The following is a 27576-nucleotide window of genomic DNA, read 5'->3' on the forward strand; positions in this document are numbered from 1 at the left end:
AGGCTGCTCCGAGGCTGGTAAATATTTAACGATCGGGAGGGAGCGTCTTTTTCGTACATCTCATCAGCGAAAACTGGCAGGCTCCTTTGAGAGCAGATGCAAATTTATATAAATTTGCCTCGTGCCCGGAATCTCCTTCTAATCACGCTAGGATGCTTCTACGTAAAGAGCAAGGAAGTGACTTGTATAATTTTCGCGATAAAATCCGTGGTAATTATATTCTTAACATATGTAAAGATTGATAATGCATAATTTTTATATAAATAACGCTTGCCATAATTTTTATTTTTCTTCTTTCTCGATTTTTTTTTGCCGAAATATATGTTCTTTAAATTAAAAAATAAAAACTATATTTTCTTGAAATATATATATTTTTAAATATATTTTCCTTAATTTTTTAATATATTTTCTTAAATATATTTGCTTTAAACTATATATATATTTTCTTTAAAATAAATAAAAATAAAATAAAATAAGAAATTAAAATAAAAGAATAAAATAAAATATTTTCTTTAAAATAAATAAACATAAAATAAAATACATTTTATATTTTCTTAAAAAAAATATTAAGCTATATATTTTCTTTAAAAAAGTTAAATTTATAATATTATGTTCTTGTGTGATATATTATTTGTTTCTAGACACTACCGTGTCTCTTGATTTAATATCTTTAATTAAACAGATTTCGTTTTCATGATTGATTCATTTCACTTTGATTTGACAAGATCAAGTGACATAAAGAGCATCTGCGAGCATCGTACTATTCGTTAAACTTCGTGTTTCATCGGACATTTCCTTCTCGATTCTTCTAAAGCACGTGGTATTTTTTTTCTTACATTGGAAAGATTTGATTGGCACTTGGCAATTTCCTCACATCATATTTCATTTTTTTCTTTCATTAACATTTCATATGATAAAAAAACCTACATATACTCAGTATTTAAAAACATCATGTTCTCTCAAATAAATTGGCGTGAAGTTTAATTAATAAACTACGATGATAGTTATATTCTAATATAGATTAAATATTAAAATATTAATTATGTAATTAAATATTTAAATATCAATTATAACAAAAATACCTGGGTAATGACTAGTTTTTATAAACATTATTTCCGTTGATTACAATTTTGCACAAGTGAAATTATTTTGTTATTATCTTCCTATGCGCTCCAAAATAATTTATTATATATTTTATTATATTTTAACCACAAAATTTTTATTATTTTATTATTTTTATTATATTTTAACAAAATAAAAGAATCTATTTAAGAATGCAAAGAAAAAAGACAAAAAGGGGGATACGAGTCTCGAATCTGAGGAATTGAGAAAAGCCGCGTCGAAATTCCATTCAAAGAAGTATAAAACCGACTCGTTCAGGTGTTGCACGAGAGAGGCCGATGGCAGTCTCGAACTTTTCATGGGCTGCGCGTCGGCTCGTTGGCTCTTTCCCTCTCTTTTTCTCTCTCTCTCTCTCTCTCTCTCTCTCTCTTTCGTTGTGATGCCAAACCTCTTTGTCAGTCTCGCATCCGGCCTGTCTTCCAAGGCCATGCAAGATCACACAGAAATCGGGTCGTTGAACCGTCGGCGCTCCACGATGCGCATTCGCTGTACGTAATAAAGCGAAAGGCGCCAACCGACAGATAAACGCATAACGCGCTTGATACACCGTCGTCGTTCGATAAGAAAATGATAAGACTGATTTTTCTCTCCATAGGCTGAATTCTTTCCCTTTTGTGATTATGTTATTTTCGTCGAAAAACTCTCGGGTACCGGATATAAATTTATATATTATGAATATGCATTTATATTATTACAAATATAAATTTATATATTTATACATTTATATATTATTATAAATGTAAATTTTTATATTACTTGTCATGTATATTATTTATATTGTCTTGTATATTACTTGTATTTTTATTATCGATATTATTTTATTATTTTATTATTTATATTATTTTATTATTTTCGTTATTTTATATTAATTTATTATTTCATTATTTTTATTTTTTTTATATTATTTTATATTTATTTACATTATTTATATTTTTTTGTCATCCGTTCATTTCGAGACTATAAATTCCACATTGCGTGTTTTTTGTTAAAATATAAATTATCCCGGCACACTTGTGTACGTAAGCAATTAGATAATGACGGAATAATTAGTCGTAATATGCTGTATAATGAGTGAATGCGAAAATGTATAAACATTTATCGTTTAACGCGATCTCATTTATCGTAGTTAATTATTTTAATGCTTAATGTATATTTAAATAACTCTTACTCGTCGATGGGTTGATTCCAGACTTCACGCTAGAATGCATCGAGCCATTAGCGCCAACAGTTCTAGTTAAATTGCATAAGATAATTGTAACTCTTCTTCCATATCAGCATTTTAGTAACACTCGGCGCAAACGACTCACACACGCTCACGCACACATGTACACACGTACGCACACTGAGAGAAAAGTGTTTGGTATTTACAACTATAATTGCATAGTTAAATAATTATAGTTGCAATTATCATTTTTATAGTTATTGTTACTATAATGTTGGTAAAAATAACTTTATACGAATAGTTCTGCCAATCAGGGTAAAAATTTTACTATAAATTATGATAATGTGAAATATTAATATAGTAAAATATCAAGTAACATATGATAAATTAAATAACCATTTTTTATAATCTACACAATCACAATTATGATAAATGTAACCATATTCTTGACATTTGTTTCACTATTTATTATTTTCCAATCTGTTTACTATATAAAAGGTAAACTATATAACTATAAAAGGTAAAAAAAATAATCATATATATAAACATTTCTGTGACTGTATTAATAGTTCATTTAACTATATTTTTAACTGCAAATTTATACTATAAATATCATTGAAATTAAAAAGAGATATGTGACACGTGTTTCTTTGTTTGCCGTTACGCGGCGACACTAAAAGTGACTAACTCGTATTCAATTTTTCATGAAATGTGTATAAAGGACTGGTACTAAGACGAAGTCCAAAGTATATTTTTTTTATGAGTAAGTAATGCCTCTTATGAATAGTAATGCCAGAAAGAGGACGTTGCTCACACGTACATTAGAGAGCCACATACATGTGCACAGAGCGCTCTTCCTAGCATCATTGTTTATCAGTTTAATATATATTATATAATTAAATTCTTCTTAATAAAATATAGTACTGGAAACTTTTTTCATAATTGAACGTACCTTATAAACTATAAAGTTATGAGAACCACATACATTGTTAACTTTTAATTATATATAAAAAATATAATATTTTACTATTAATATAAGTACAATTTATTACTATAGTATATAGTTCCTTTTACTTTCATTTTAGTTGTTAGCATCATATTTATAGTACCACTTACCATGTAAAAATGGCAGTTATGTGTGTATCAACCATACATATAGTTGCATGAAAATATACTAATTTCACAATAACAATAATATATTATTGGATTTACTATAAATCACACTGTTAAAATAACTATATAAATGTAGTTGCCGCCAAAAATAACTATGTTTTATAGTTAAATTATGATAACTGCAACCATATTTTTCTCTCTGTGCACGTGCACGCACAGACCACGTGTAATTATATATGCGAGAAAAATTGATAAAAATATAAATATTTTTCAATCGTTCACTGATTTTTTTTTAACTTCAAACTTTAAAGCGAACAAATTTACAAAAATATTTCTCGACCGATCACTGATTTTTTTCTCACTGAATTTTACAATAATAAATTCTTTCTCTCCATAGGTTAAAATTTAAAATATCAAGAAATATCAATCAAATGCGAGCCTTTGTTTCCCCGCACACGTATAATTTACTCGCTTCTTCTGATAATTTCACTGATAGTATTCGCGGTTTCTTAACATTTTGAATTTTTACACACGTGGTGGAAAACATCCATACCCATTTTCTTCGGTAAGACTAAATTCTTTAAGGAATTATTCTACTCAAGAATACTGGAATAGGAGAGAGGGAAGATTGAACCAATGAAATTCTTCTCCCTATATCTTTTCATCCCCCTCTCTCTCTCTCTCTCTCTCTCTATCCCCCCCCCTCTCTCTCTCTCTCTCTCTCTCTCTCTCTCTGGCTTTAATTTTCTCCTTGCTCCTTGTTTAACTTGTACCTTTGCCAAATTCAAAGTACTTTGTCCGTTTTCTCTTTCCCGACTTCTCGTTGGTAATTGTCAAACCGACTCTCTACTTCACGAGTCTCAGTTCGCTCTCTTTAGAATTTTCCTGTCTCTTCCAAGAGACAAGAGAGTCACGTCGCGCGACTATATCTACTATTCTCGCGCTTCCGAGCGAACATGCGCCCTCCAAGGACGTCATCTCGAAGAACCAGTCCTCGTCGTCATCTCGAAAAAGCCGAGATGCGCGTGCGCGTGCGAAAAAAATGCACGGGTGCGAGGCGGCGAAGGTGCGAGACGCGGAGATCCCGCCTTTCGTTTTTCCTTCGACGAGACCTTGAGGAAATCTTCCCCGCCGCCGCCGTTCTCGATTTCGCCATCGGGCTCTAGCGACCGTCGTCGTCGAGTCCGCGTTCGCGTCTCGTGGTTAGGTTGAAGGGAAGGATCGAAAAGCGCTCCTCCACTCGCGGCACAACACTGATCTAGACCTTGACGATGAACAAAGCGAAGAACACGAGAAGTCCGCTTGGCTGTTGAACACATTCTTTCGAGACAGAAAAAGAGAGAGAAAGAGAGAGAGAGATGCTAATGGAATCTAGTAAACTTAAATTTAAAGGCCATAAGAGCTAAACGCGGATGATAGTGCGTAAGTTCAACGAGAAAATAAGTTTTTCGTTGAAACTTATTTGTGTGCACAGGGCACAAATTTTCTTGGTACGATACCAAGCAAATTTAAATAATTCTCAATTCGAGAATTTATTTAATTATTATCCTTCTTTCCCCCCTGTAATGTTGTAGGCGAGAAAAATATCGGGCCGAAAGTCGCTGAATCGGGAATCGAACCCGAGTCTTTCGCTTGCCGGGCGACTGCTCTTACCACTGAGCTATTCAGACCCTTCAACTCGATACTTCTCGGTCGCCTACAATTATATATTAAATTGAAGAATAACGCCATCTTCCGCCGGCGTGAATTTTAAATAACTATATAAGAAATTAGGCTCTGTGTATAAAACATAAACTTAAATTTAAAGGCTATAAGAGCTAAACGCGGATGATAGTGCGTAAGTTCAACGAGAAAATAAGTTTTTCGTTGAAACTTATTTGTGTGCACAGGGCACAAATTTTCTTGGTACGATACCAAGCAAATTTAAATAATTCTCAATTCGAGAATTTATTTAATTATTATCCCTCTTTCCCCCCTGTAATTAAAATTCACGCCGGCGGAAGATGGCGTTATTCTTCAATTTAATATATAATTGTAGGCGACCGAGAAGTATCGAGTTGAAGGGTCTGAATAGCTCAATGGTAAGAGCAGTCGCCCGGCAAGCGAAAGACTCGGGTTCGATTCCCGATTCAGCGACTTTCGGCCCGATATTTTTCTCGCCTACAACATTACAGGGGGGAAAGAGGGATAATAATTAAATAAATTCTCGAATTGAGAATTATTTAAATTTGCTTGGTATCGTACCAAGAAAATTTGTGCCCTGTGCACACAAATAAGTTTCAACGAAAAACTTATTTTCTCGTTGAACTTACGCACTATCATCCGCGTTTAGCTCTTATGGCCTTTAAATTTAAGTTTATGTTTTATACACAGAGCCTAATTTCTTATATAGTTATTTGGAATCTAGTAAGTTTGTTCTAAAATGATACAACATTAACCATAACCTGAATTTAATTTAGGAAGACATAAAAAACTAGGTTATGAAAATGAAAGAAATTAAGCAGAAGAACTATATTTAAATATTTTAATTATCTTGGTGATTATCTAGGAATCAATTACATGATTTATGAATATTATTATATTAAGTTGTTAAAAAAAAGATGAAATTTTATTAGCCGAAGTGTCTATTCTATGGAAATCCTGCAATCCTCAGATATTTCCTAACCTTAAAAAATCAGAGAATTTTTTTTTAATTTATTCAAGGAATTTTTTTTAAATTTTCTTTGATAATTTTATTTTTATATTATAAATAATCACCGATCTGTTAATAAGCCAAATTCAATTTAAGTGTCTAAAATATATTATAAATATAATTTTATCTTAGAAAATGAAAATAAATCAAAATAAAATATATTATAAATAAAATCAAATAAAATAAAATATATTATAAATAAAATTTTATCTTAGAAAATAAAAAAATCTTTAAAATATTCTCTTTTTTTCTATTTTATTCTCTAAAATTTTAAGCAGAAATCTGGAAGATATTAAGATATTTTCAGGCAATATTTTTCATAAAATTTGAATAGGCACCCTGTTGATAGCCACGACAGCAAGACAAAGATGGATGGGACAGAATTAAATTTAATATTCGTGCAATCTTGAAATCGGCGTGCAACGAGAGCCTGTTTTACACGCTTGGGATGATTGGCGCTTTTGTTGCCGAGAATTAAATTGACTGCTTTCGCTCGTGAACGATCTTACGAGATTCTGACCGCTATAAGAAACACAGGCATCTCTCTCTCCCTATGCAGAATAAAGTCGTATAAGTCTCGTGCACTCCTCTCCGATTAATCCCCGAGACGCGATACGTTACTCGGCGCGTGCAGACGTGAAATATCTTCTTCTAGCGGGTGTCGTTTATCTTCATACAACGCCTGTCGTTTATCTGCAACGCGAGCCCATCAACGCGCATGTACTGCGATATACACGCACCTTATACGTTACTTTACAAGGAAATAGAAAGAGAGAGAGAGAGAGAGAGGAGGGCAAGGAGGGAAATTAGGTATTATCTCTAAATCACACGGTTATCTCACCTCCTCTCCAAAGTTTTGACTGGGACTCGGCGCGTCCTTGTTTACATAAATCAGCACATGTAATTTTAACGAAGCTATTAAATTCCTGTCTCCTTCCCTTCCCCCCCTCTCTCACGAGCCATTATACGAGACTCAACAAAGCTTAGGTTTCGTCGCACTGATGCTATTTATATAAATCGTGTAACAAATACGTCTAGAAAGCGAGAATTTTTCTCGCCTTCAAAACAGCTGTTTTTCCCTCTTTTGTATTCTTCAACTGCAGCTACGTGAATAACGTCTGAAAAAATATATATCTAACCTGACCTAACATGTATAATTTTTTTACTTGTGCGGAGACCATCTCTCTCTAATTCCACGTATGTAAATAGCGAGTGGACTACGTGCATACTTGACGTAAAATGGCGCTCCACGACTGATGCGACGGCAATGAAATAAATGTGTCGCAACAATTGTCACTTGTCATCTGCGCCTGCGAGCGCGACGCTGAAGAGAACGGCGGGGCTAGAGGGAGAGAGGGAGGGCACAAGCGTGTAAATGAGAGACTCGTCTGACCCGCGTAACCCATCCTTAAACCTCCCAAGACGGAGACAGATGCTCTCTATAAGTGACTTCGAGGAACTGCGGAAGCGAGTTAATAAAACGGAGCATGTCTCTCATGGACCGTTGAAAAGGCGCGTGTAATGGATACATGTGCGTCCATATACCATGACAGATTAACATGAATCGTACATTAGACGATGACGTCGATATTATTCGATTTATTATATATCGATTTAGAATATATTTATATAGACGCAGAGACAATTGTTTACTTATGATAAATGATATAGAGAATAGAAGTGCCACTTTTTCAACTTGAGAAGTATTTCTCGCGTCACGTGGATTACACAGGTCTACAAGGTTTTGTTGTTGGGCAGCTGGGGGTCATTTCCGAAGTAATTTTCTGCGTAGAATCCGAATCCGAGGTCAGAATTGGCCCATCACGTCAGGATTTTGAGATATTTGAGGTTATATACTCGAAAAATGGCTTTTTGGGCTACTTTTGAGGTTATGTACAGGACACACAAAATTTTTTAGCTCTTTTCTTCTAATTGCATCATTTAGTACTACTCTTTCCCTTCAAAATGAGCTGTCGAATGGTCATCTACGATTTTTCCTTGCAAAGTTACGGCCATTTTAAGATGACATGATGAATTCCAAACCCTGCGCCGTTATAGCCCAACAACCTCATGAGCATTCACATTAAACCTGTAAACTTTGAACTATAAACCCGAAAACCTGGACTGAAAACTGTATATATGAGTTTTTGGGGTCGCTGATTACGAATCAGTTTGGAATTCATCATGTCATCTTAAAATGGCCGTAACTTTGCAAGGAAAAATCGTAGATGACCATTCGACAGCTCATTTTGAAGGGAAAGAGTAGTACTAAATGATGCAATTAGAAGAAAAGAGCTAAAAAATTTTGTGCGTCCTGTACATAACCTCAAAAGTAGCCCAAAAAGCCATTTTTCGAGTATATAACCTCAAATATCTCAAAATCCTGACATAATGGGCCAATTCTGACCTCGGATTCGGATTCTACGCAGAAAATTACTTCGGAAATGACCCCCAGCTGCCCAACAACAATCATGACCCCATTTTTTGTAGACCTGTGTTATTCTCCTAAACAAAGAATATCGGGTGAGGAATAAATTTGAATTCATTTTAATTAAAAGAAAAATATAGACTCTAACAAGGATAAACATTGAAGCTCGAGATACCTCCCTGTATCTTGTCCGAGTCATAATTTTTAATTTCCTGTAGTTTCCTCTTGTAGAGCCGGTAAATTTTTCAAGATGGTTTCAGCAATAACTCGCTCTACTATCGCAGCGTTGAAGGAGACGCGAGGTTCTCGTGTTTGACCCGAGCGACCCCGGCCCTAAATGCGTTACCAAGCGAATCCGAGATGATCTCACCGACCGGGAGAATCGAGCCGAAAGGAGCCGCCCCAATATTTGACTTCGATCAAACCGAGAGCTGCCTATTACGTTGGAATTCAGGGATGGGATCTCTAATAACCGACCAAATCGCACGGCTCTGCTCGTCGTCGAGACGAAAGAGAGAATGGTCATTATTTGCTTCATAGATTGCTACGATCCGGTTATTGCATCTCTTGGATTCCGACGGATCCACATATCAAATGATGATAGAACTCGCGCATTCAAAATTGAGAGATTCAACATCTCTAGAGTATCTCAGAAAAATATTATCAAGCTTGAATGAATAAAAAATTCGTACCGGAATTTTTTTCTCTTTTTCTATTTCTCTCTTTAGTCCTTTTTTATATTTTTCCTCCGCAAAAGTCGGAGATATTTTTCATATTGTACAGGATGTTTCTTAATAAGTGTGAAAAATTTTAGGAGATGATTCTTTGTCGAAAATTAAGGGGAGATTTTCATATAAACATATACTCCATCCCTCCCTGTGAAATTACACTCCTCCAAAAAATGGGAGTAAAAATTAGGTTTTTATTTTTTTCTCAAATTTGGAACAAGTTAAAGAAATGAAATTAGGATATTTTCTACTAGTAAAAAGGTTATTTATTAATATTTTTTTCTCCTTCCCGTATTGTTATAAAGGAATGAAACTAGCAACCCCTATTCAATTTTTTATTAGAACTTTTTAATGGACCGGAATATGATCATCTAAAAATATGCATTAAAAAGTTTGATTTATTTAGAAACTTTTTTATTTCTTTTATTTTTTTCATTAAATCAGTAATTTTCAAGAAAAAAAATAAAATACGTTATCGTGCACAGCACGATGCTAAATAACATAGGTTTCGAATTACGAGAAGTTAAATTTTAAAATAAAAATAAAATTAGAGTAAATGTTGGAAAAATTGAAATAAAAACGAAATTATAATAAAAACCTAAAAACCTAATTTTTACCCCCATTTTTGGAGGAGTGTAACTCCACAGAGAGGGATGTAGAAGTATATGTTTATATGAAAAACCTCCCTTAATTTTCGACAAAGAATCATCTCCTAAAATTTTTCGAACTTATTAAGAAACACCCTATATATTTTTATATACGAGTATTATTCCCTTCAATCTCCATCAATTACTTCCCTTCGTCTAAAATTCAATTAAAATGCAATTTAAAAAAAAGATTTTTTTATTCAATAATTGATGACATACAGGATAAGTTATGCGGGATGGCGAAACAATTTTCAAATTTGGTTGCTCTTCATCGAATTTATATGACCGCTGTCGAAACGTCGCCTAACGCAATCAAACAGCAATAATATTTCGCGAAATAATCATTTGCAAAAACACCTTCGGCACTTTTCTCGCCGCCTTTCAACGTCCAATCGCATAATCCGCGATCGAGAGACGCGTTCCCCGGGGGGGACACGCGGTTTCGCACCGAAAAATTATTGTTCGTCACAGCGGTCCGGCCAAAATAAAGCGGCAACCGACCCGATTATAACATGTACGATTTAACGAGCGTGTCGAGGCCATTGTTTCTCGCTGGGTCTTTGCGGGATCGCCGGGGTGTGGCGGCTCGCCAGGCGAGACTTAAAAATGCTTGTAAGAAGCCACGCCGCGAAAGTTGGAATCGGAGTAAAGAAGGCCTACAAAAGACTTCGCTTCGCCGAGAAAACTGTAGACGCGTTGTGCCTCTATCGAACCTTTATCGGCGCAGCTGGCGAACAGGTGTTGACGACCGGGGCTGCGCCAAGTCGTCAGCTGTGCTGCGCTAAAATCAACTGTCAAGTGTAAAACGGCCGTTATTAGTTGCCGGTTGAGCCACGAACCGCGGTATTATGTCTACCTGACATTTCGCGCGATAAGTTCTGGTGCCAATCTCCGATACTCGAGCCTGAATGATTTCTTCGGGAAAGAAAGAAGAAATTCAAATGAAGATATAAATATTATATAGGACAATCATGAGATAAATTTGTTAACCAATTTGCAGTTGACTTTTCCTCAGGGAAAATCAGCAGCATTTCTTGTTGCCTTTCTTGTATCTTGATAAACTTCAAACTTCTTGAAAAATTCCATCATAATAAAAGTCCAATTGAAATTAATCAAGAATCTAATTTTGTCATTCTTGTTAGACCAAAATATAACTCATGAATTAATTATTAAAAACTTGGACACAACAATAACACACGTGACAGATTACAAGCTTCTCGCCATCTTGCCCTCAATACATACGTGTGCATGCAATTTTTTTGATTTGATTCGCCAACCGTCGACGACGATCCTTGTTTTAACGCCGTCGCCAACGAGGCAACGTCGACGCATTACGCATCGTTTCAGTATCATTGAACGCAATTGACATCTGCATCGTTAGAGTTTATTAGTACCGGTTGGCAACTGGTTTCTCGATGGCTCTTGGCGGTGTCGTGCGTGATGAGGCAACGAACGATGTTTGGTCGATCCATCCCCAGGACGTTTCCTCGATGTCGGCCCTCGGGATCGCTCTATCGCACCCGGGAAAAGGAGAGAGAGAGAGAGAGAGGGAGGGAGAGCCCCGAGGGAGGGACTCGGTTAAAAATCCATGCTACAGACCCGCGCGTCAATAATCGTCGAAACATCCCGTCTCTCTCTGAACGCAACATCGTAATCACAGAAGATTACGTCGAACCACGCAACGGTGGTTACAGCACACACCAGCGTATGATTATGATTGCTCTAAATCCGCGTGTTCTCCTCGCGTTTCCGGATATATGTTTATTAATAAATAGCAGTGCCGTAGGTTGCTGTAATCGCTCGCCCTTTCATACTCCTGAATACCTGAATTCTCTTGGATAAAGGTTCCTAATTGAAAGGCCAGAGAAAATATACGTGAAGGCATCGAACAATCAAAAATTAGAAGGCAATGTATTATACTCTATGTGCTTCGTGTGTACTCGGTTTAATCCGACATTCTTGTAAGGGGTTTCTTTATTAAATACCCCGTGGGACTCGGATTTTTGCCAGGAATATTTCGATGGCTCCATTTTACGGAAGGAGTCGGCGACTAACGCCTTCGTCGGTCGTGAGGACTCGCGTGGCGCGGGGTTTCGAAGGGCAGAGGATGTTAATGGGGTAAGTCTAACGATGGTAGTCGCTAAACATCCCTGAAAAAATTCATCGGCTCAGAATGTCTACTCCCTGGAATTTTTTGACTCGAGACTCGGGAAATATTTTTAAAAAATTTACACTTTCTTCGATAATTTGAAGAAATATACCTGGAGAGTCAGGAAATTTTTTTTAGATTAATCAAGTAGTTGATCTTTCGCGAATATAAACATCGCTATATTTAAAATTTACCTTACTTTCCTTACTTTCAGGAGAGATTTCGCGAAAAGCGAAACTCACTGTACTCGTACTCAATTTTAAATTGCAAGATTACACTTTTGCAAATTCAGAGCGCGAGGAGGAAGGGAATTAAAGCGATAGGAAACAGATTGCGCGATTAATTATTTATGAGGCGCGAGTAATATGTACATCTTTTGAAATATTTATTAATCGACAAATTAATCACTGTAAACGTGCTCGCGAACCATTACGAATCATCTGCTGCGCGCGTGAAAATATGGATTTCGCGATGCGCAGCGTTAAGCTAAACGTTGCATGAAACATCGACGTTGTGCACGATGCTAAATATTTACGCGACCACAACGCAACGAGCGCGCGAGAATTTGTAAATTAACAATTAACGCTCTCCCTCTCTCTTTCCCTTCGTCATCATGAACGCTCTTGGCAAATATTTATTCACCATAGAGCAACAGTTGCAGCTGCATACATGAAGAAATACGTCTTTTCTCGCGTGGATAGGACAGTTTGAAACAAAAATATTATATTGTTAGAATATAAAAAGAAAATATATTATTGTTACATTTTTCACAAATAAAAAATTGTTCTTCATTATTTTCATACTCCTGAATACCTGAATTCTCTTGGATAAAGGTTCCTAATTGAAAGGCCAGAGAAAATATACGTGAAAGCATCGAACAATCAAAAATTAGAAGGCATTGTATTATACTCTATATGCTTCGTGTGTACTCGGTTTAATCCGACGTTTTTCTAAGGGGTTTCTTTATTACGAAATACCTCATGGAACTCGGATTTTTGCCAGGAATATTTCGATGCCATTTTACGGAAGGAGTCGGCGGCTAACGCCTTCGTCGGTCGTGAGGACTCGCGTGGCGCGGGGTTCCGAAGGGCAGAGCGGGGGTGGATTTGGAGGTTGGTCCCGTGTTGAGGTGGGGCAAAGGTGACCCCCGCGGATCAATACCGCCGCCGGTCGGGCGCCTCCATGGCATTCGAGTGTTCTCGTATTTCGTCTCGAAATCAAATGTCCTTCGGTCCAGGACTTACTCTCAAATTTGACCCGCCGACTAAATCAACCCTTTCGATGCCGGGTATATATCTGAATTTTACGCGAATTAATTTTGCGTATTTCGGATATTTTTGGATAATCTTCAATGTTATCGAAGCAAATCTCGCCTTTTGTTTATTGCCCCGAATATTTTAATTAACCGAGTCGATTCGCACAAGCGGTGAGGAAGCTCCCTCGCGCAATTTCAGTACTTTCTCTTCGTTTCACTCAAGGCAATATCGTCGTCGGCCGTGGTTAACGGAGATAAATACCATTAATGGACTGCAAATGAAACGCTTTGCTACAGCGGTCAGCACCGTGACGACGATTTGCCATGAACATTTGCCCGACTCGACGCACGGCTCAAAGGGCATCTTACTCATTTACTTTCCGCACGGCGGGAAATTAAATTCGCGGTTTCTCGACCGCGTTTCCTGCTCGCCATGCGGCAACACAATCGTAATGATTTATTCATTTGCCGTAGCGATGATTAATTATGAATGTTTCACAATTATTTGGAAAGGCACTCTCGAGGCCGAGGTATCTCGACCGTGCGCTCTTGCAAAGAAAAAGGATTTACATTTTTACTTGGGCCTATGACGATGATTCTCGAGTATATCTATAAAATTTTGAGAAAGACGTCTAATATTTTAGTTACACATGTTTTCGTAACACTTCGATATTTTAAATTTTCACGCATCTGACATTTCCATGAATTTTGTAAAATACTACAAGAAATTGAAAATTCAATAGACTAAATTACAATTAAAAATTCAATAAACAAAATTACAACGATTAAAGAACCAAGAAGCGATCAGAAGAGTTATCTGAAAATTATATAACATATTTGGAATGATAAGAATAAACGCGCTGTGTTAGATATATTCAGTTATGTTACAACAAACTTTACAAAGCGCGAGTTCCGACGAGTAAACAGGTGTCGACGAGGCGCAACGAATTTATGGCGAAACATTGCGCTATTCACTAAAATGACCTTGTTTAAAAAACAACAACGATTAGCCAACGGAAAGTTATTTGGAGCCGTCTACATCGCGGTTGTCGTTGATATAATTATCGCCAGCTACGCTCCTAATGTGTTTATATTATCAAATCGCCGTCAAATGGTAATTAACTTGCGCGAATTTGATCTCGGGAGACCTGTCGCGAAATTTTGCTGTTCGCTTCTGCAAGAGCGCATATTATAATTAATATTGCAGAATACGTACCATGTGGTGAATATATTGGAACAGTTTAGATTTGTGTGGTCTTTAGCCATTTATGTAAGCTCTCGATTAAACCGCTTTTAAGTGATTTATAATTTGACGACGATGTTTCGGGACAGGATATTTATAAAATTCTGTTTACAATTTTACGTGTTGCATAATTCAGAAGAGATCCAGAAAATTAAAGAAATAGGATACATATATACAAAATACAGATGCGCACATAGATCTCTGTTTTGAATTCAGTTGCGAAAATTAGGTCATCTAAAACCTTCAAATGATCTTTAACGCGGTGAAATTCTAGTTATAATTCCAATATGTGTGCCGCATAATATAAAAAAATTCATTAATATAAAATTAACACACAAAATTGATAGAAATATTATATAGAATAAAAACATACATTAGAATATGCATGAAATTGTAAACAGATTTTTAACAAAAGATCAAAAAATTTAATTAAATTAAAATTATTATAATGAAATAAAGGTCCGTTAGATAAAATCAATAAAAATTAGTTAAAAGGCTTCAAGGACCAACGCAATGGTGAAATATATGCAAAAATAGAACGGTTATTACAATTCAATAAACCATATGAAAATGTTTATTTAATTTAAACATGACAAACGCTGCGTTTCGATCCAATTCGGATCCTTTTCAATGTCGAATAACAAAGTGAGTAATAAATAATTAAATTAACACAAAATACGTAAATGGCATTCCAAAGACTCCGAGTCACATAGAGAATAGTTTCGAATTAGTCAAGAAATTACAGTGGCAGTTTTTAGACACACAACATAGTATTATTTCTTTAGATGTAGTCTCGTTGTTTACTAACGTGTCTATGGAACTGGCCATTGGGGGCATTGGGAAGAGATAGTATTTCATTTGTCAAACTACAGACATCCCTTATACGGAATTCGCTGGCGTACATCTTGTGCTCAATTCTAATTTTTTCAAATTCAATGGAAAGATTTACAGACAGACCTTTGGCACACCAAAGGGTTCCCCGCTATTCCCCGTTTTGGCAGACATAGTGCTCCAGGATATTGAGGAGAGGGCCATCTCTAGAATACCGATCTCGATTCCCTTCTATTTTTGATATGTAGATGATATTTTGCTCGCAGCCCCTCCATCATTTCATACAAATATATTGGATATTTTTAACTCCTTCCACCAGAGGTTGCAGTTCACTATTGAAACTAGCAGAAACAATCACATCAATTTTCTCGATGTTTCAATTGAGGTGAATGAGGGAATCTTGAAGTTCGATTGGTATACAAAGCCGACTTTCTCGGGTAGATTCTTGAACTTCTTGTCACAACATGTCATAAAAGAGGTATCGTTTTTGGTTTATTGAACAGGGTTTTTAGGTTGTCTCATCCAAAATTTTTACAAAAAAACCTCACGAGAATCATTGAATTACTCCTCAACAATGATTACCCGTTGGATTTCATCTTCTCTAATATCCGTTGCAGATTGAAATTTCTTATACACTCCAATACATCTAGAATCACCTGTGGGTTCTTGTCCGTCCTCTTTTTTTACAATGCCCTATATAAAGAATATTACTGATAAGTTCTCTCCTTGGGCAAGATCGGCAAATAAATCAATGGCGTACGTGATTCCAAATAAGTTAAACAAACTCTAAGTTAAACATTTAGAAAACACAAGGATCCCATACCCACCTACAAATGCAGTAACGTAATTTATAAAATTAATTACAAAGAATGTAACGCGTCATATGTGAGGCAAACCAGCAGGCAACTTATGACGAGAATCAAGGCACATCGTCTTAACATTAACAGACCCTCTCTGTCGTTAACTGCAATTTCTGAACATCGATTAGAGGGACATGAATTTGATTGAGAAAACGTACGAGTCTTAGATAGAGAGCCGATGTATAAGAGGAGGATAGTTTATGAGATGGTTCATATACAGCAGCAAGTGAACAGTTTGAATAGACAAGAGGATACAGAGCTCATTAGTAAAGCCTACTACCTCATCTTAAAGAAATGTGAGTTGAAGCACCCCTCGGTACTAGGATTCTGACTCTTCTTCTTGCTACGCTCCTGAGGCTTTCCCCTCGTTTTGTTGTATCTTTGTGTCTCCTTACAGTCTGTTGTTAGCTCGGAATCTATCATGACGTATTTGAAAATTATTGCTTCATCATTTAATCTTCTAATTTATCTTTCAACTTCCTACAAGGTAATTTCTTTCTTCTGTTTTCTTCGGTGGTATTTTCAAAAATTCTCTTACTTGAAATGGAATATTTTTAATGTTTAACCCGTTTTCAACGCTCATTTTCAATTTTCACGTCGCGTTTCCGAAAAAAGTTATCAACCTTCCCCCTTTACAGATATTGAACCATTGGTTTGCCATCGGGCTGTCGCTTGAGCATGGACTACATGAGGATCCTTTTCTCTAACGTGCGTTCTTTGGCAAAACGTCATGTTGGATGGATTTCAGTAGGATGTTTGAGCGTGAGTTTGGTGACCAACAGTTTTGCGAGCAACTAACGGTTGCATATTTAAAAAACTGACTGTCGTATATTGTAAAGGATGGTGAGGAATGTAATTTAACATCATGCGACTTTTAGAAGCAATGGACAACGTATTGCGCCACGAAATTTTGCGAATTATTCTGTTTTTATTTTAAATCTTAACAGTATCTTCCCCGACTTGACCGCGATATCATTGTTTACCTTTACAATTTTATCTTTCGACCTGTACAGTATTTCATATTGTTCATCTATTTATTTTTGTATTTCTTTTATATGTTATATTAAATTTTTATTGTCACCCTGAGGAGGGTCCGAAAGGGACCGAAACGTTTTTTTAAAATTTGGTTTTTTAAAAATTATAGATTTATATATCACACACGCAATACCTGCGCTTTTGCTGGTCTTAAATAAGTCTTCTTTATTATTATTACACAGATTTTTACCTGAATTTTATTTTGAATGATAAATCGTTTAAAAAAAAACAGCTATTTGTTATAATTAATATTGGAGCACATAGGTGAATATATTGGAGCAGCTCAGATCTATATATGGTTTTTAGCCATTTATAAGCGCAATTAAACTTCTTTTAAATATCTTGCAATTTGCGATAATATATTCAGAACAGAGTATTTATAAAATTCTGTTCACAATTTTACGTGTTACATAATTCAGAAGAAACCTAGAAAATATATTGAAGAAGTAGAATACATATGTACAAATTACACTCGCACATAAAATTGATAGATCTGTGTTTTTTGAATTTTATCGTGAATTATAGGTCGTCTAAAATTAGCTTCAAATAATCTTTAATTGTGATGGAATTTTATTTATAATTTCAATATGTGTATTGCGTAATGCAAAAAATTCGTTAAAGAAACAAAATCAGCATATAATTGATAGAAATATTGTATAGAATAAAAACAGATTAGAATATGCATGAAAGTGTAAACAGATTTCTGTCTTGAGTTTTATTTCGAATTATAAATCATATAAAGAACAGGCTATTTGCTATAATTAATATTGGAGCACGTAGGTGAATATATTGGAGCAGCTCAGATCTATATATGGTTTTTAGCCATTTATAAGCGCAATTAAACTTCTTTTAAATATCTTGCAATTTGCGACGATATATTCAGGACAGAGTATTTATAAAATTCTGTTCACAATTTTACGTGTTACATAATTCAGAAGAAACCTAGAAAATATATTGAAGAAGTAGAATACATATGTACAAAATACACTCGCACATAAAATTGATAGATCTGTGTTTTTTGAATTTTATCGTGAATTATAGGTCGTCTAAAATCAGCTTCAAATAATCTTTAATTGTGATGGAATTTTATTTATAATTTCAATATGTGTATTGCGTAATGCAAAAATTCGTTAAAGAAACAAAATCAGCATATAATTGATAGAAATATTGTATAGAATAAAAACAGATTAGAATATGCATGAAAGTGTAAACAGATTTCTGTCTTGAGTTTTATTTCGAATTATAAATCATATAAAGAACAGGCTATTTGCTATAATTAATATTGGAACACGTAGGTGAATATATTGGAGCAGTTCAGATTTACATATGGTTTTTAGTCATTTATAAGCGCAATTAAACTTCTTTTAAATATCTTGCAATTTGCGACGATATATTCAGGACAGAGTATTTATAAAATTCTGTTCACAATTTTATGTGTTACATAATTCTGAAGAAACCTAGAAAATATATTGAAGAAATAGAATACATATGTACAAAATACACACGCACATGAAATTGATAGATCTGTGTTTTTTGAATTTTATCGTGAATTATAGGTCTTCTAAAATCAGCTTCAAATAATTTTTAATTGTGATGGAATTTTATTTATAATTTTAATATATGTGTCGCGTAATATAAAAAAAATTAATTAAAGAAATAAAATCAACACATAAAATTGATAGAAATATTATATAGAATAAAAACATACATTAAAATATGCCTGAAATTGTAAACAAATTTCTGTCTTAAATTTTATTTCGAATGATAAATCGTTTTAAAAGAAACAGCTATTTGTTATAATTAATATTGGAACACATAGATGAATATATTGGTGCAGCTCAGATTTATATATGGTTTTTAGTCATTTATAAGCGCAATTAAGCTTCTTTTAAATATTTTACAATTTGCGACGATATATTCAGGGCAGAATATTTATAAAATTTTATTTACAATTTTATGCATAATTCAGAAAAAACTCAGAAAATATGTTAAAGAAATAAACATGCAAAATATACATGTACATGATATTATTGATGGATCTCTGTTTTGAATTTTGTCGCGATTTATAGGTCGTCTAAAATCAGCTTGAAACGACCTTTAATTCGCGATGGAATTCTATTTATAATTTCAATATGTGTGTCGCGCGATATAGAAAATCCATTAATGAAGCAAAATTAATACACATATAAAGTTGATGCGAATATTATACAGGATAGACACATCGGAATATGCGACGCATAAAATTGTAAATATTTCGGTCTTGAATTTTATCGCCAATTTTAAATCGTTAAAAAAATACAGACATACTTTAATGCGTGAGATTCAATTTTTTTATTCGAGACACAAGCGAAATTTTTCACGGATTTCCGTAGCAGGTTCCTTTTTCCTGGCGTTGATTATCGCGAATGAAACCGAATCGGCCGGATTCAGGATGCCAATGTCCGGTGTCCACGACCGGAAGTCAGAACAGCGACATGGGATACGACGAGCGATCGAGTTACAGTTAGCTTACGTTATATTACATCACGCTCTGGGACAAATCGTTGGATTGAAAAAAATCGTCTTAATAATTCTCGTCATTTTTGATCCTATTTCTTTATCGTCATTTGACATCAGATATCATCGAATGTAAAAATAATAAGATGTGATACTTTTTAATTATACGATCGAAAATTCGATTTGTGTATAAAAATTCATCGAATAATCCCTCATCCATTTTTGATAGGAAATAGAATAAAATAACAATTAAATAAATTTTAGAAGAAAAAAGTTGAATTTTTTTTTTAATTCTGAATATTTTTCCTCAAACTTAAGTGTTATATTCTTTTTCTGCGAAACACAATAGAAAATTACTGATTAAATTATATATTCATCATATCCCGCTGGCATAAAATTATCCATCACCGGGTATGGATCCATACCGTCTAATCTTCATTTGTTTTCCACGGTTTTCTTTTTCTCTTCAAGTAGACGAGAAATGATCATCGTCATGTATGTACAATTAACCTTGCTTGTTTGGGCACGTCGTGTATACATCGTATTCCTGTCAAGAAAGTCGCATTCTTATTTGCAGATCTCTACGTGTGCTTGTGAACTTTCGCTCCTTCGTTGATCACACATTTTGTTTACAATCTGAAGTAATGAATTTGATTAAAAATATACCGAATTTTGCGCTAATTTTCATAAGGAAATTGATAATGTTCGTGCAATGTTCATGATTTAAAAAAACATTGCTGCTGATTTTTTGCAGAAATAACAAGTAAAATTCGAAAATACTAAAGTAAAATAAATTTGAGAATCTTAAAATAGGATAAATTTATCAAAAATTTATCTTTCAAATTAAATAATTTAGTTAATTAAATTTAATTAAATAATTATATTATATTTATTTAATTAATTAAATAATTCATTTAAAGATAATTACTCTTTTTATTGTCCTAATACATATTTATCTTTGATTCTTAAATTAATATACACATTTTTTATTATACACAATTTTTGTACGTGTATTTTGAGAAGTGCAGGAAACTCAGTCAGCAAATTTATGCTCAAGAAATCTTTGAATTATGCATCACCATTGTAACATGACATAACACGATAACGCAAGTTCCTTATCATCTTTAAAATGCGGTCATTCCCGGTATGCAAACTCACTCGAGTTTTCTCGTATTCGCCTCACGTGCGGTCAAATGTTATACATCGTGTTAATGACGCAAAGTGTAATAAAAGAAAGAGATATGTTAAATTAAAGGTTCGGCTTCGTTAGACATTATTACATTATAAAATCTTCGCATACATGTTATTATTTCAATATGTAATCCTTTTTAATATGTAACGTTTGATAAAATTTATATTTTAACCGATTTTAATTTTAATTAATTTTACTCAATTTTAATTTTAATTTTAATTTTAAAAATTTATATCATTGCTGAAGTATAGAATTCTTTGAATAATCAGTCCCTTAATGCACGTATTTGTCCGGAGACATACGCATTTTTTTCTTTTTACGATACGTACGCCTAGAAAATTCGGAATGAGAAGGAAAGACCGGGGGGTGGAAATAGTGATACAATACTTGATTCGTTGGGAAGAATTAATCGATTCCCGCAATTCCTACCCACGCTTACGTACTATGTGTGCATGGATAATCCGTTCCGCAAAGTTCCGCAAATAGGGAAACGTGATTAATCGAGATTTGCTCGGACATGCTTTTTTTCCCGAATCCGCAGACGAGGCGCGCATACCTCGGATTATCCGAATTCAGAGACACGTCGACTCGTGATTTCCCGTAGGAAAATTCCATGGGATTTTCTCGAATTTTCGAGGATTTATCCGAGGGCGGAATGAAACGAAAGAGGGAGAGATCGGGCTTGAATATAATACATTAAGGAAGCCCCTGATCACCTGACATGATCTTCCTCTGTCAACAGAGAGCAATCGGCAAATCGGTAATAATCAGCCTTCATTTGCAACGATTGTACATAAATGAACTTATCATATAAAGTAGCCACCCCCTGATGGTGCTTATCAGGAGAGAGCACCTGATTATACTCTGATAGTACTTCATTTTCTCTTATATTATTATATTATTTACTCTTATATTATATTATATTATATTTATATCTTATATTATATTCTCTTATATTATTATATTATTTACTCTTATGTTATTATATTATTATATTATTATTATATTATTATATTATTTATTATATTATTACAGGTTTATTTAGGGACTTTCTCGGAGTAAAATTAGTGGAAATCAGAATCTTTATTTATTTATTTTGCTTTATTTAAATTTTCGTAAATTCGAATCCCAGGTCCAAATGAAAAAAAAACGAGGATAAGATTTAGCATAGCGCTCTCGCGGCTCCGCCAACCGTAAAAATCAACCCCGGCCAAAATCACTTTCCCCCTTCCTCACGTATCGATCCCGACTCGCGTATCAATCTCTATCCCCCCCTCTATCTCTCCTCCTCTCTCACCCTTCAGAACGCATACGAATTAACGTGCCCTCGTTCTGTTCTCGCATTGCAGGTACAAAGCGAATCGTTGCGTGAGCGGGGGTGGTAGCCGCGGAAACGGGGCGACTGGCGGTACCGGAGGCGGTTCAGGTAGTGCAGGCGGCCGCGGCAGCGGCGGGGGTGGTAGCCCCGGCAGGGGCGTCGGCGGCGCCGGCTGCGGCGGAGGAGGAGGAGGAGGAGGCGGCGGCGGCGGCGGAGGCGGCGGGGGAGGAATAGACGGTGGCGTGGTGCCTGCCGCACCACCGACTACCGGCCATCATCATCATCACCATCACCATCATCATCACCTCAGCACCACGACTGCCACGACTACCACCACGACTACCACCTGCGGCAACAGACATCACAGGCACAAACTGCCTGCCAGCAAGCAGTGCACCGAACATCGTCACCATCCCCATCACCACCGGCATCACCCACACCATCGCTCCCACCACCGGGGCATGAACATGGGCCAAAAGATTTCAGGTCAGGCGACATTTACCAAAATCCCGCGGTCAAACATGACAATTGTGACAATCTGATGAAGGATAAATAATTTTCTTTCTAGTTAAGGGATAGAATTGCTAACAATTTTATTTTTTTTTTTCAATAATGTAAATTGCAGTGATCAATTTTTCCAATTATCGTTTATGAAGAGGTTTTATCAAACATTTTTATTTTAATATTAAATTGTAAAATTCTTCAATGAAGGAGAAATTTGAAGGAAAATTTTAAGATTAAAGAGAATGATAAAAGAGAAAAGTAAGATAAAATCTAAAAGAGGAGATAAATTATTCCCAACAAAGGAATTATTCAGATTCAAAATCCTTAATTTTTCTAAATTTCTAAAATGATTATTTTGAACATGATTACTTTTACATATTTTTCTAATGTGGCTTCAAAATGTTATCATTTAAGTTTGTAAAATTAATTTAATATAAGATTTAATAGCCATTTATTTTAGCAAAGTACTGACAACTTCATAAATTAATAATGATTATCATGACAAATATATATTAAGCATCTTTTAGTCTTTTAATTAAAAGAATGTTGCTGAAGCCATCAATAGAATTTGTGTGGTTCTTAGTAAAGATGCAGCATCTTACAGCATCTCTGAAACATGTAAAAAAATACATTTCAAAAAAGATCTTTTTGAAAATAATTGCCATAAGAAAATTTAAAAAGATATTACAAATATGTAGTTAAATTCAGAGATAGAGATCATATTAGAATCTGCAACATTATTCAACTTTACTGATCGGCTGAGTTTTTTTATTATTAAAAAAATATTATTATTATTAAAATATGGCGGAATCAGTCGAAAATATTGAAAATTTCAATGTCATAGTTTGTAAACATCACATGTAAAGTGCATTTTATTTGATCACGATTTTGTATTTTCATTAAAACCAGAATCGTATCCAGACTTTATAACTTGACATTTCTATTCAGATTAAACGAATGAAAAAGCAGGCTAAATATTGTATTAATATTTTTATCTTCTCTAAATATTATTTTATAAAATCTCTTATAAATTTATTTTTTATAAAATTATTAAAATTATTATTTTATAAAATTATTAATTATAAATAACGTTTCTTCATTATTATTCGTTTAATCTGGATCTTCCAATCACGAATTATTCAAAAATATTAAAAACAATGAATGAAAATAATGAGGGCCAGATGAAAAAAGGAGAAAAAAATTAAAAACAAAATATCTTTCTCATTCGTCTTAAGGGGAGACGAAGATTTTAAGAACTTTCGAAGAGAGAATCTGTATACCAGAGTCTCTCAACTTCTTATTTAATTTACTAAATGTCGCTATTTTTTTGCTCTTGATTACATTTCTAAGTCTGATCTCCTACAAGCACTTACATATCTTATGTCTACGATCATAATTAATTTCTGTAAACGCTATACATATATAAAGTGCGCTTCCAACATTTGGATTGCTTTCTAAAGCGTCCTCTCCGCATCAGGCAACTTTTCCCTTATATAAATCAAAAACATACATATATTATACATACATTCTTTGACATTATATTATTATATGTCACAATGCGTGATAGATTTCACTCATAAACGGACCGAAGCTTGTGTGTATATGTGTGCGCGAAGCTAGAAGATTCTTCGGATTAACTCGCTTCGTTCATCGAGGGTCAAGGTCCTCGACCGCGCCTCATTTTACCTGCTCAGGTAGAGCTTGGAACAGGTCCTTTAGGCGGGATACCTCGCTCCCTCAAGCTAGACACCACGAGGCTTTCTCCTAGCGTGCTTTTCAAAATTTCGTGCTCTATCCGACTCGCACAATCTTTCATTTACATTTTTATAAATATTTAATACACTGACAAAAGATCACTGCTAGCTATGAAAGATAACTTGAGAGATGAAGAGATATTTTTGCCGTTCTCTCTGTTTAAAATAATCTGCGCGAAAAAATAATCTGAAATAAAAGATAACATTATCTACATCTCCCATGATGTAACGAAACTAATTATTTTAACGCGTGATAAATATTTATTGGATTCATGCGCGCAATAATTATGCAAAAAATTATACAAACGTTTTCGATTGAAGATAGTTTAAACACAAATACCGGCTGTCAATTAAATAATTTTGCTTTTTATCCTGTTGTTCCTTTCCAAGATTCGATTTATATTCTTCACGAGACGCCTCCATCATCGAAATTCATTCGTCACACCAGACGCATAGACTTAGGACTTACCCATGTACGACTTACCGCGTAAACTTGAAGAATTTATTTCGCCTCAACGGTTCCATCCGGTTTCGTAAGAAGCCCGCTGAAGTCGACTGGATGTCGTCATCGATTTATAAATGCGACTTTAGACGGAGCCGTTGATCGTAACGGAGCATAGGATAAAGAAAATTATAAAAGGAAGTAATTTAAAAATATTTGATAATCAAGTAAAGGAAAAAGAAGCCGCGATTCCATCTAAAGGCGCAATCGATAAAAGATTCCCTCTCTTCGTTTCGTCATACGGCCATTATTTGAATCGCCCATCCTTAATTTTTCATACGTCAGATTACATCGTCGTCGGGGCTCGGCGCCTCCGCGAAGTAATGACCGAAGTAATGACCAGCTAATTACTCTCCGCGTACGATTCTCATTAAGAGACTCACGGATCCGCAGACAATATTCCCGTTCCAAGGATAAACCGTTCTGGCATGTAACGAGACCCCTTTGGGGTCTTTTCTCTCTTTTTTCTCGCCCCTTCTAACTCGGGAATTCGAAATTCAGGTCAATGAAACTTGTTTTTCTTCCTGCCAAGGAATTTCCCTACCTCCGGGTAGGGTGTTTCGGCTCCTGTTTTCCCCTTTTTCCCCAAATTTCCCCGACTTTCGTGAAAACACGAAATAACAAGTATTCGTGTTTACGAGGTGGCTTCCCTCCAGGTCGATTTATCATAAAGCGTGACCGATTCCACGGCTCAGCTGCGACCGTGAAATTTATGATCTGAGACCGCATTGTGCACAGCACGAATTGAAACAACCTGAAACGCCAAAGGCGACGACGAAGGCGAAAGGGAAGGAAAGGAAAAAAAGGACCTCTGGATGCGGATACGTCGGGCTCGGGTCTCGCGCATGTGAAAGGGCCCTTTTCCCTGTCGGTGCCCTTCGGATGCCTTTTCAGGCACGAACGACCCTTTGAGACCTTCGCTCCTCCAGAATCCTAGGAGCCCTCGAGACACGCGGGAACAGCTGTCGGGGCAAATAAACCGAGGATATCGTCCGGGTCAGCCGAAACCCTCGAGAAACTCACATCGCCGGACCCGCCATTATTTCTCTCGATCCTCGCCCCCTTCCTCCCCTTCCTCGTAGGGGACGTTTACCTCGTTGCTAAATCTTCTGATTCATCGCAGGTATCCAACGTACCGTCCCGCAGACGATATCTGAATCTCGAATGAGTATCTATCGAGGAGATGCCTGCATTATTTTCGTCCAATATCGTTACCACGATATATATTGTCATTTTTCATATGTCGGAAAAAATATTAATTCTCCCCTCGAATCTATCAGCAACGTATTCTTCGAAATGCGGTCTATTGGAATAATTCTTTTCGTGTATCCTATTTTCATACTTGATATGACAGATAAAAATAAAAGGTTTTTTAATGTTTTTTTTGAGTGCAATATTTTTATCAAATTTTTCTAAAATGTTTTTTAAAGAAATTAAATACGAGATAATAATGTAAGATGGAATATTTTAAATATTATTTAAGTACTATTTATTTTTGAATATTATTATTAGTAAATTTTTAAATATTATTATTATTGTTCTTATTAAATATTATTTAAATACTGTTTATTTTTAAATATTATTATTGCATTATTAAATTATGGCTCTTATTTCTTAGATAGAAATACTTAGAGATATCTTTTAAAAAAAACGTGTTTTAACAAAATCGCCATCCGAAATTCTGTACACGTGGCGAACAATAAGTCACAGTTGACAATCAAAGAAAAATGAAAGATTCTTTTAGTACAAAAATAAGATGGAAATGTGAATTTTTTTATATTTATCGAGATTTAATTTTCGAGAAATGTATAGTTGAAAATCCGTCGAACACGTATGCGTGACTTGATCTCTAAATAGAAATTTATTATTTCTATTTATTGTAAACTCACACAGATACATACAGATTGGCTTAAATCAATAACCGATATATATCGATGTATTTTTTTTATTATCGCATTTTTCCCGAGATAAAGCATGATTAAAAACAAATAACTAAAGCGGGCTAGTAAAATTGTAAAAATTGATAAAAGTCAAATCATTTGTTAAGAACAATATTTACAAACACGAGTGAGATAGAAATAATAACTCGTAAAGCAATGAAGCCTTTATATCGCGTGTTTTCGAAACACGTTTACACAAAAATATTTTGTCATACGCTCTCGATTCGTCTTCGGGATAAGAAGAATCGCCTTCTTCTCCATCTGTGTATTATTTTTTTCTACAAACATTTCGAAGCAGCAAGAATATTCAGTGTCCAAGGACTTTGTACATTAAAAGGCTGCTCGTATTATCATATTATCAAGGTATTTATTTCCTAGATAAACATGAAAAATCTGGGATTATCAGCGACTTCTTTTGTACTTGGAAAAAATAGGGAATTTTTGTGGAATTTTATTGGGATTCAGGAAATTTTTTAAAAAGTTCTCTCTAATTTTTCTCTTATATTGCAAACAATCAGCAAGTCAAACTATTCATTTAAAATGTATTTTTGTACATATTCAATGTCTTGACAAAATATTAAATATGTAGTACATACTCTTTATTG

General features: G+C 34.8%; 1 protein-coding gene and 1 non-coding gene across 10 annotated transcripts in view; one reads left to right on the forward strand and one right to left on the reverse strand.

Annotated features, from left to right (window-relative positions):
• LOC145976615 (protein gustavus-like) overlaps nt 1-27576 on the forward strand; it is a 169397-nt gene that overhangs the window by 134744 nt on the left and 7077 nt on the right. For all 9 annotated transcript variants that reach the window (XM_083107846.1, XM_083107874.1, XM_083107852.1 and 6 more), the window contains one exon: nt 22303-22757. In XM_083107846.1, the coding sequence (XP_082963972.1) occupies nt 22303-22757 (455 nt within the window). The remainder of the gene's footprint in view (nt 1-22302; nt 22758-27576) is intronic.
• Nucleotides 4994-5067, reverse strand: Trnaa-ggc (transfer RNA alanine (anticodon GGC)). The gene has a single exon. It is a non-coding gene; the product is annotated as a tRNA-Ala (tRNA).

Source organism: Camponotus vicinus, unplaced genomic scaffold (assembly GCF_025532165.1).
Source record: "Camponotus vicinus isolate PSW18456_S1 unplaced genomic scaffold, iyCamVici1.0 SCAF_1, whole genome shotgun sequence".
Taxonomy (NCBI): Eukaryota; Metazoa; Arthropoda; class Insecta; order Hymenoptera; family Formicidae; genus Camponotus; species Camponotus vicinus.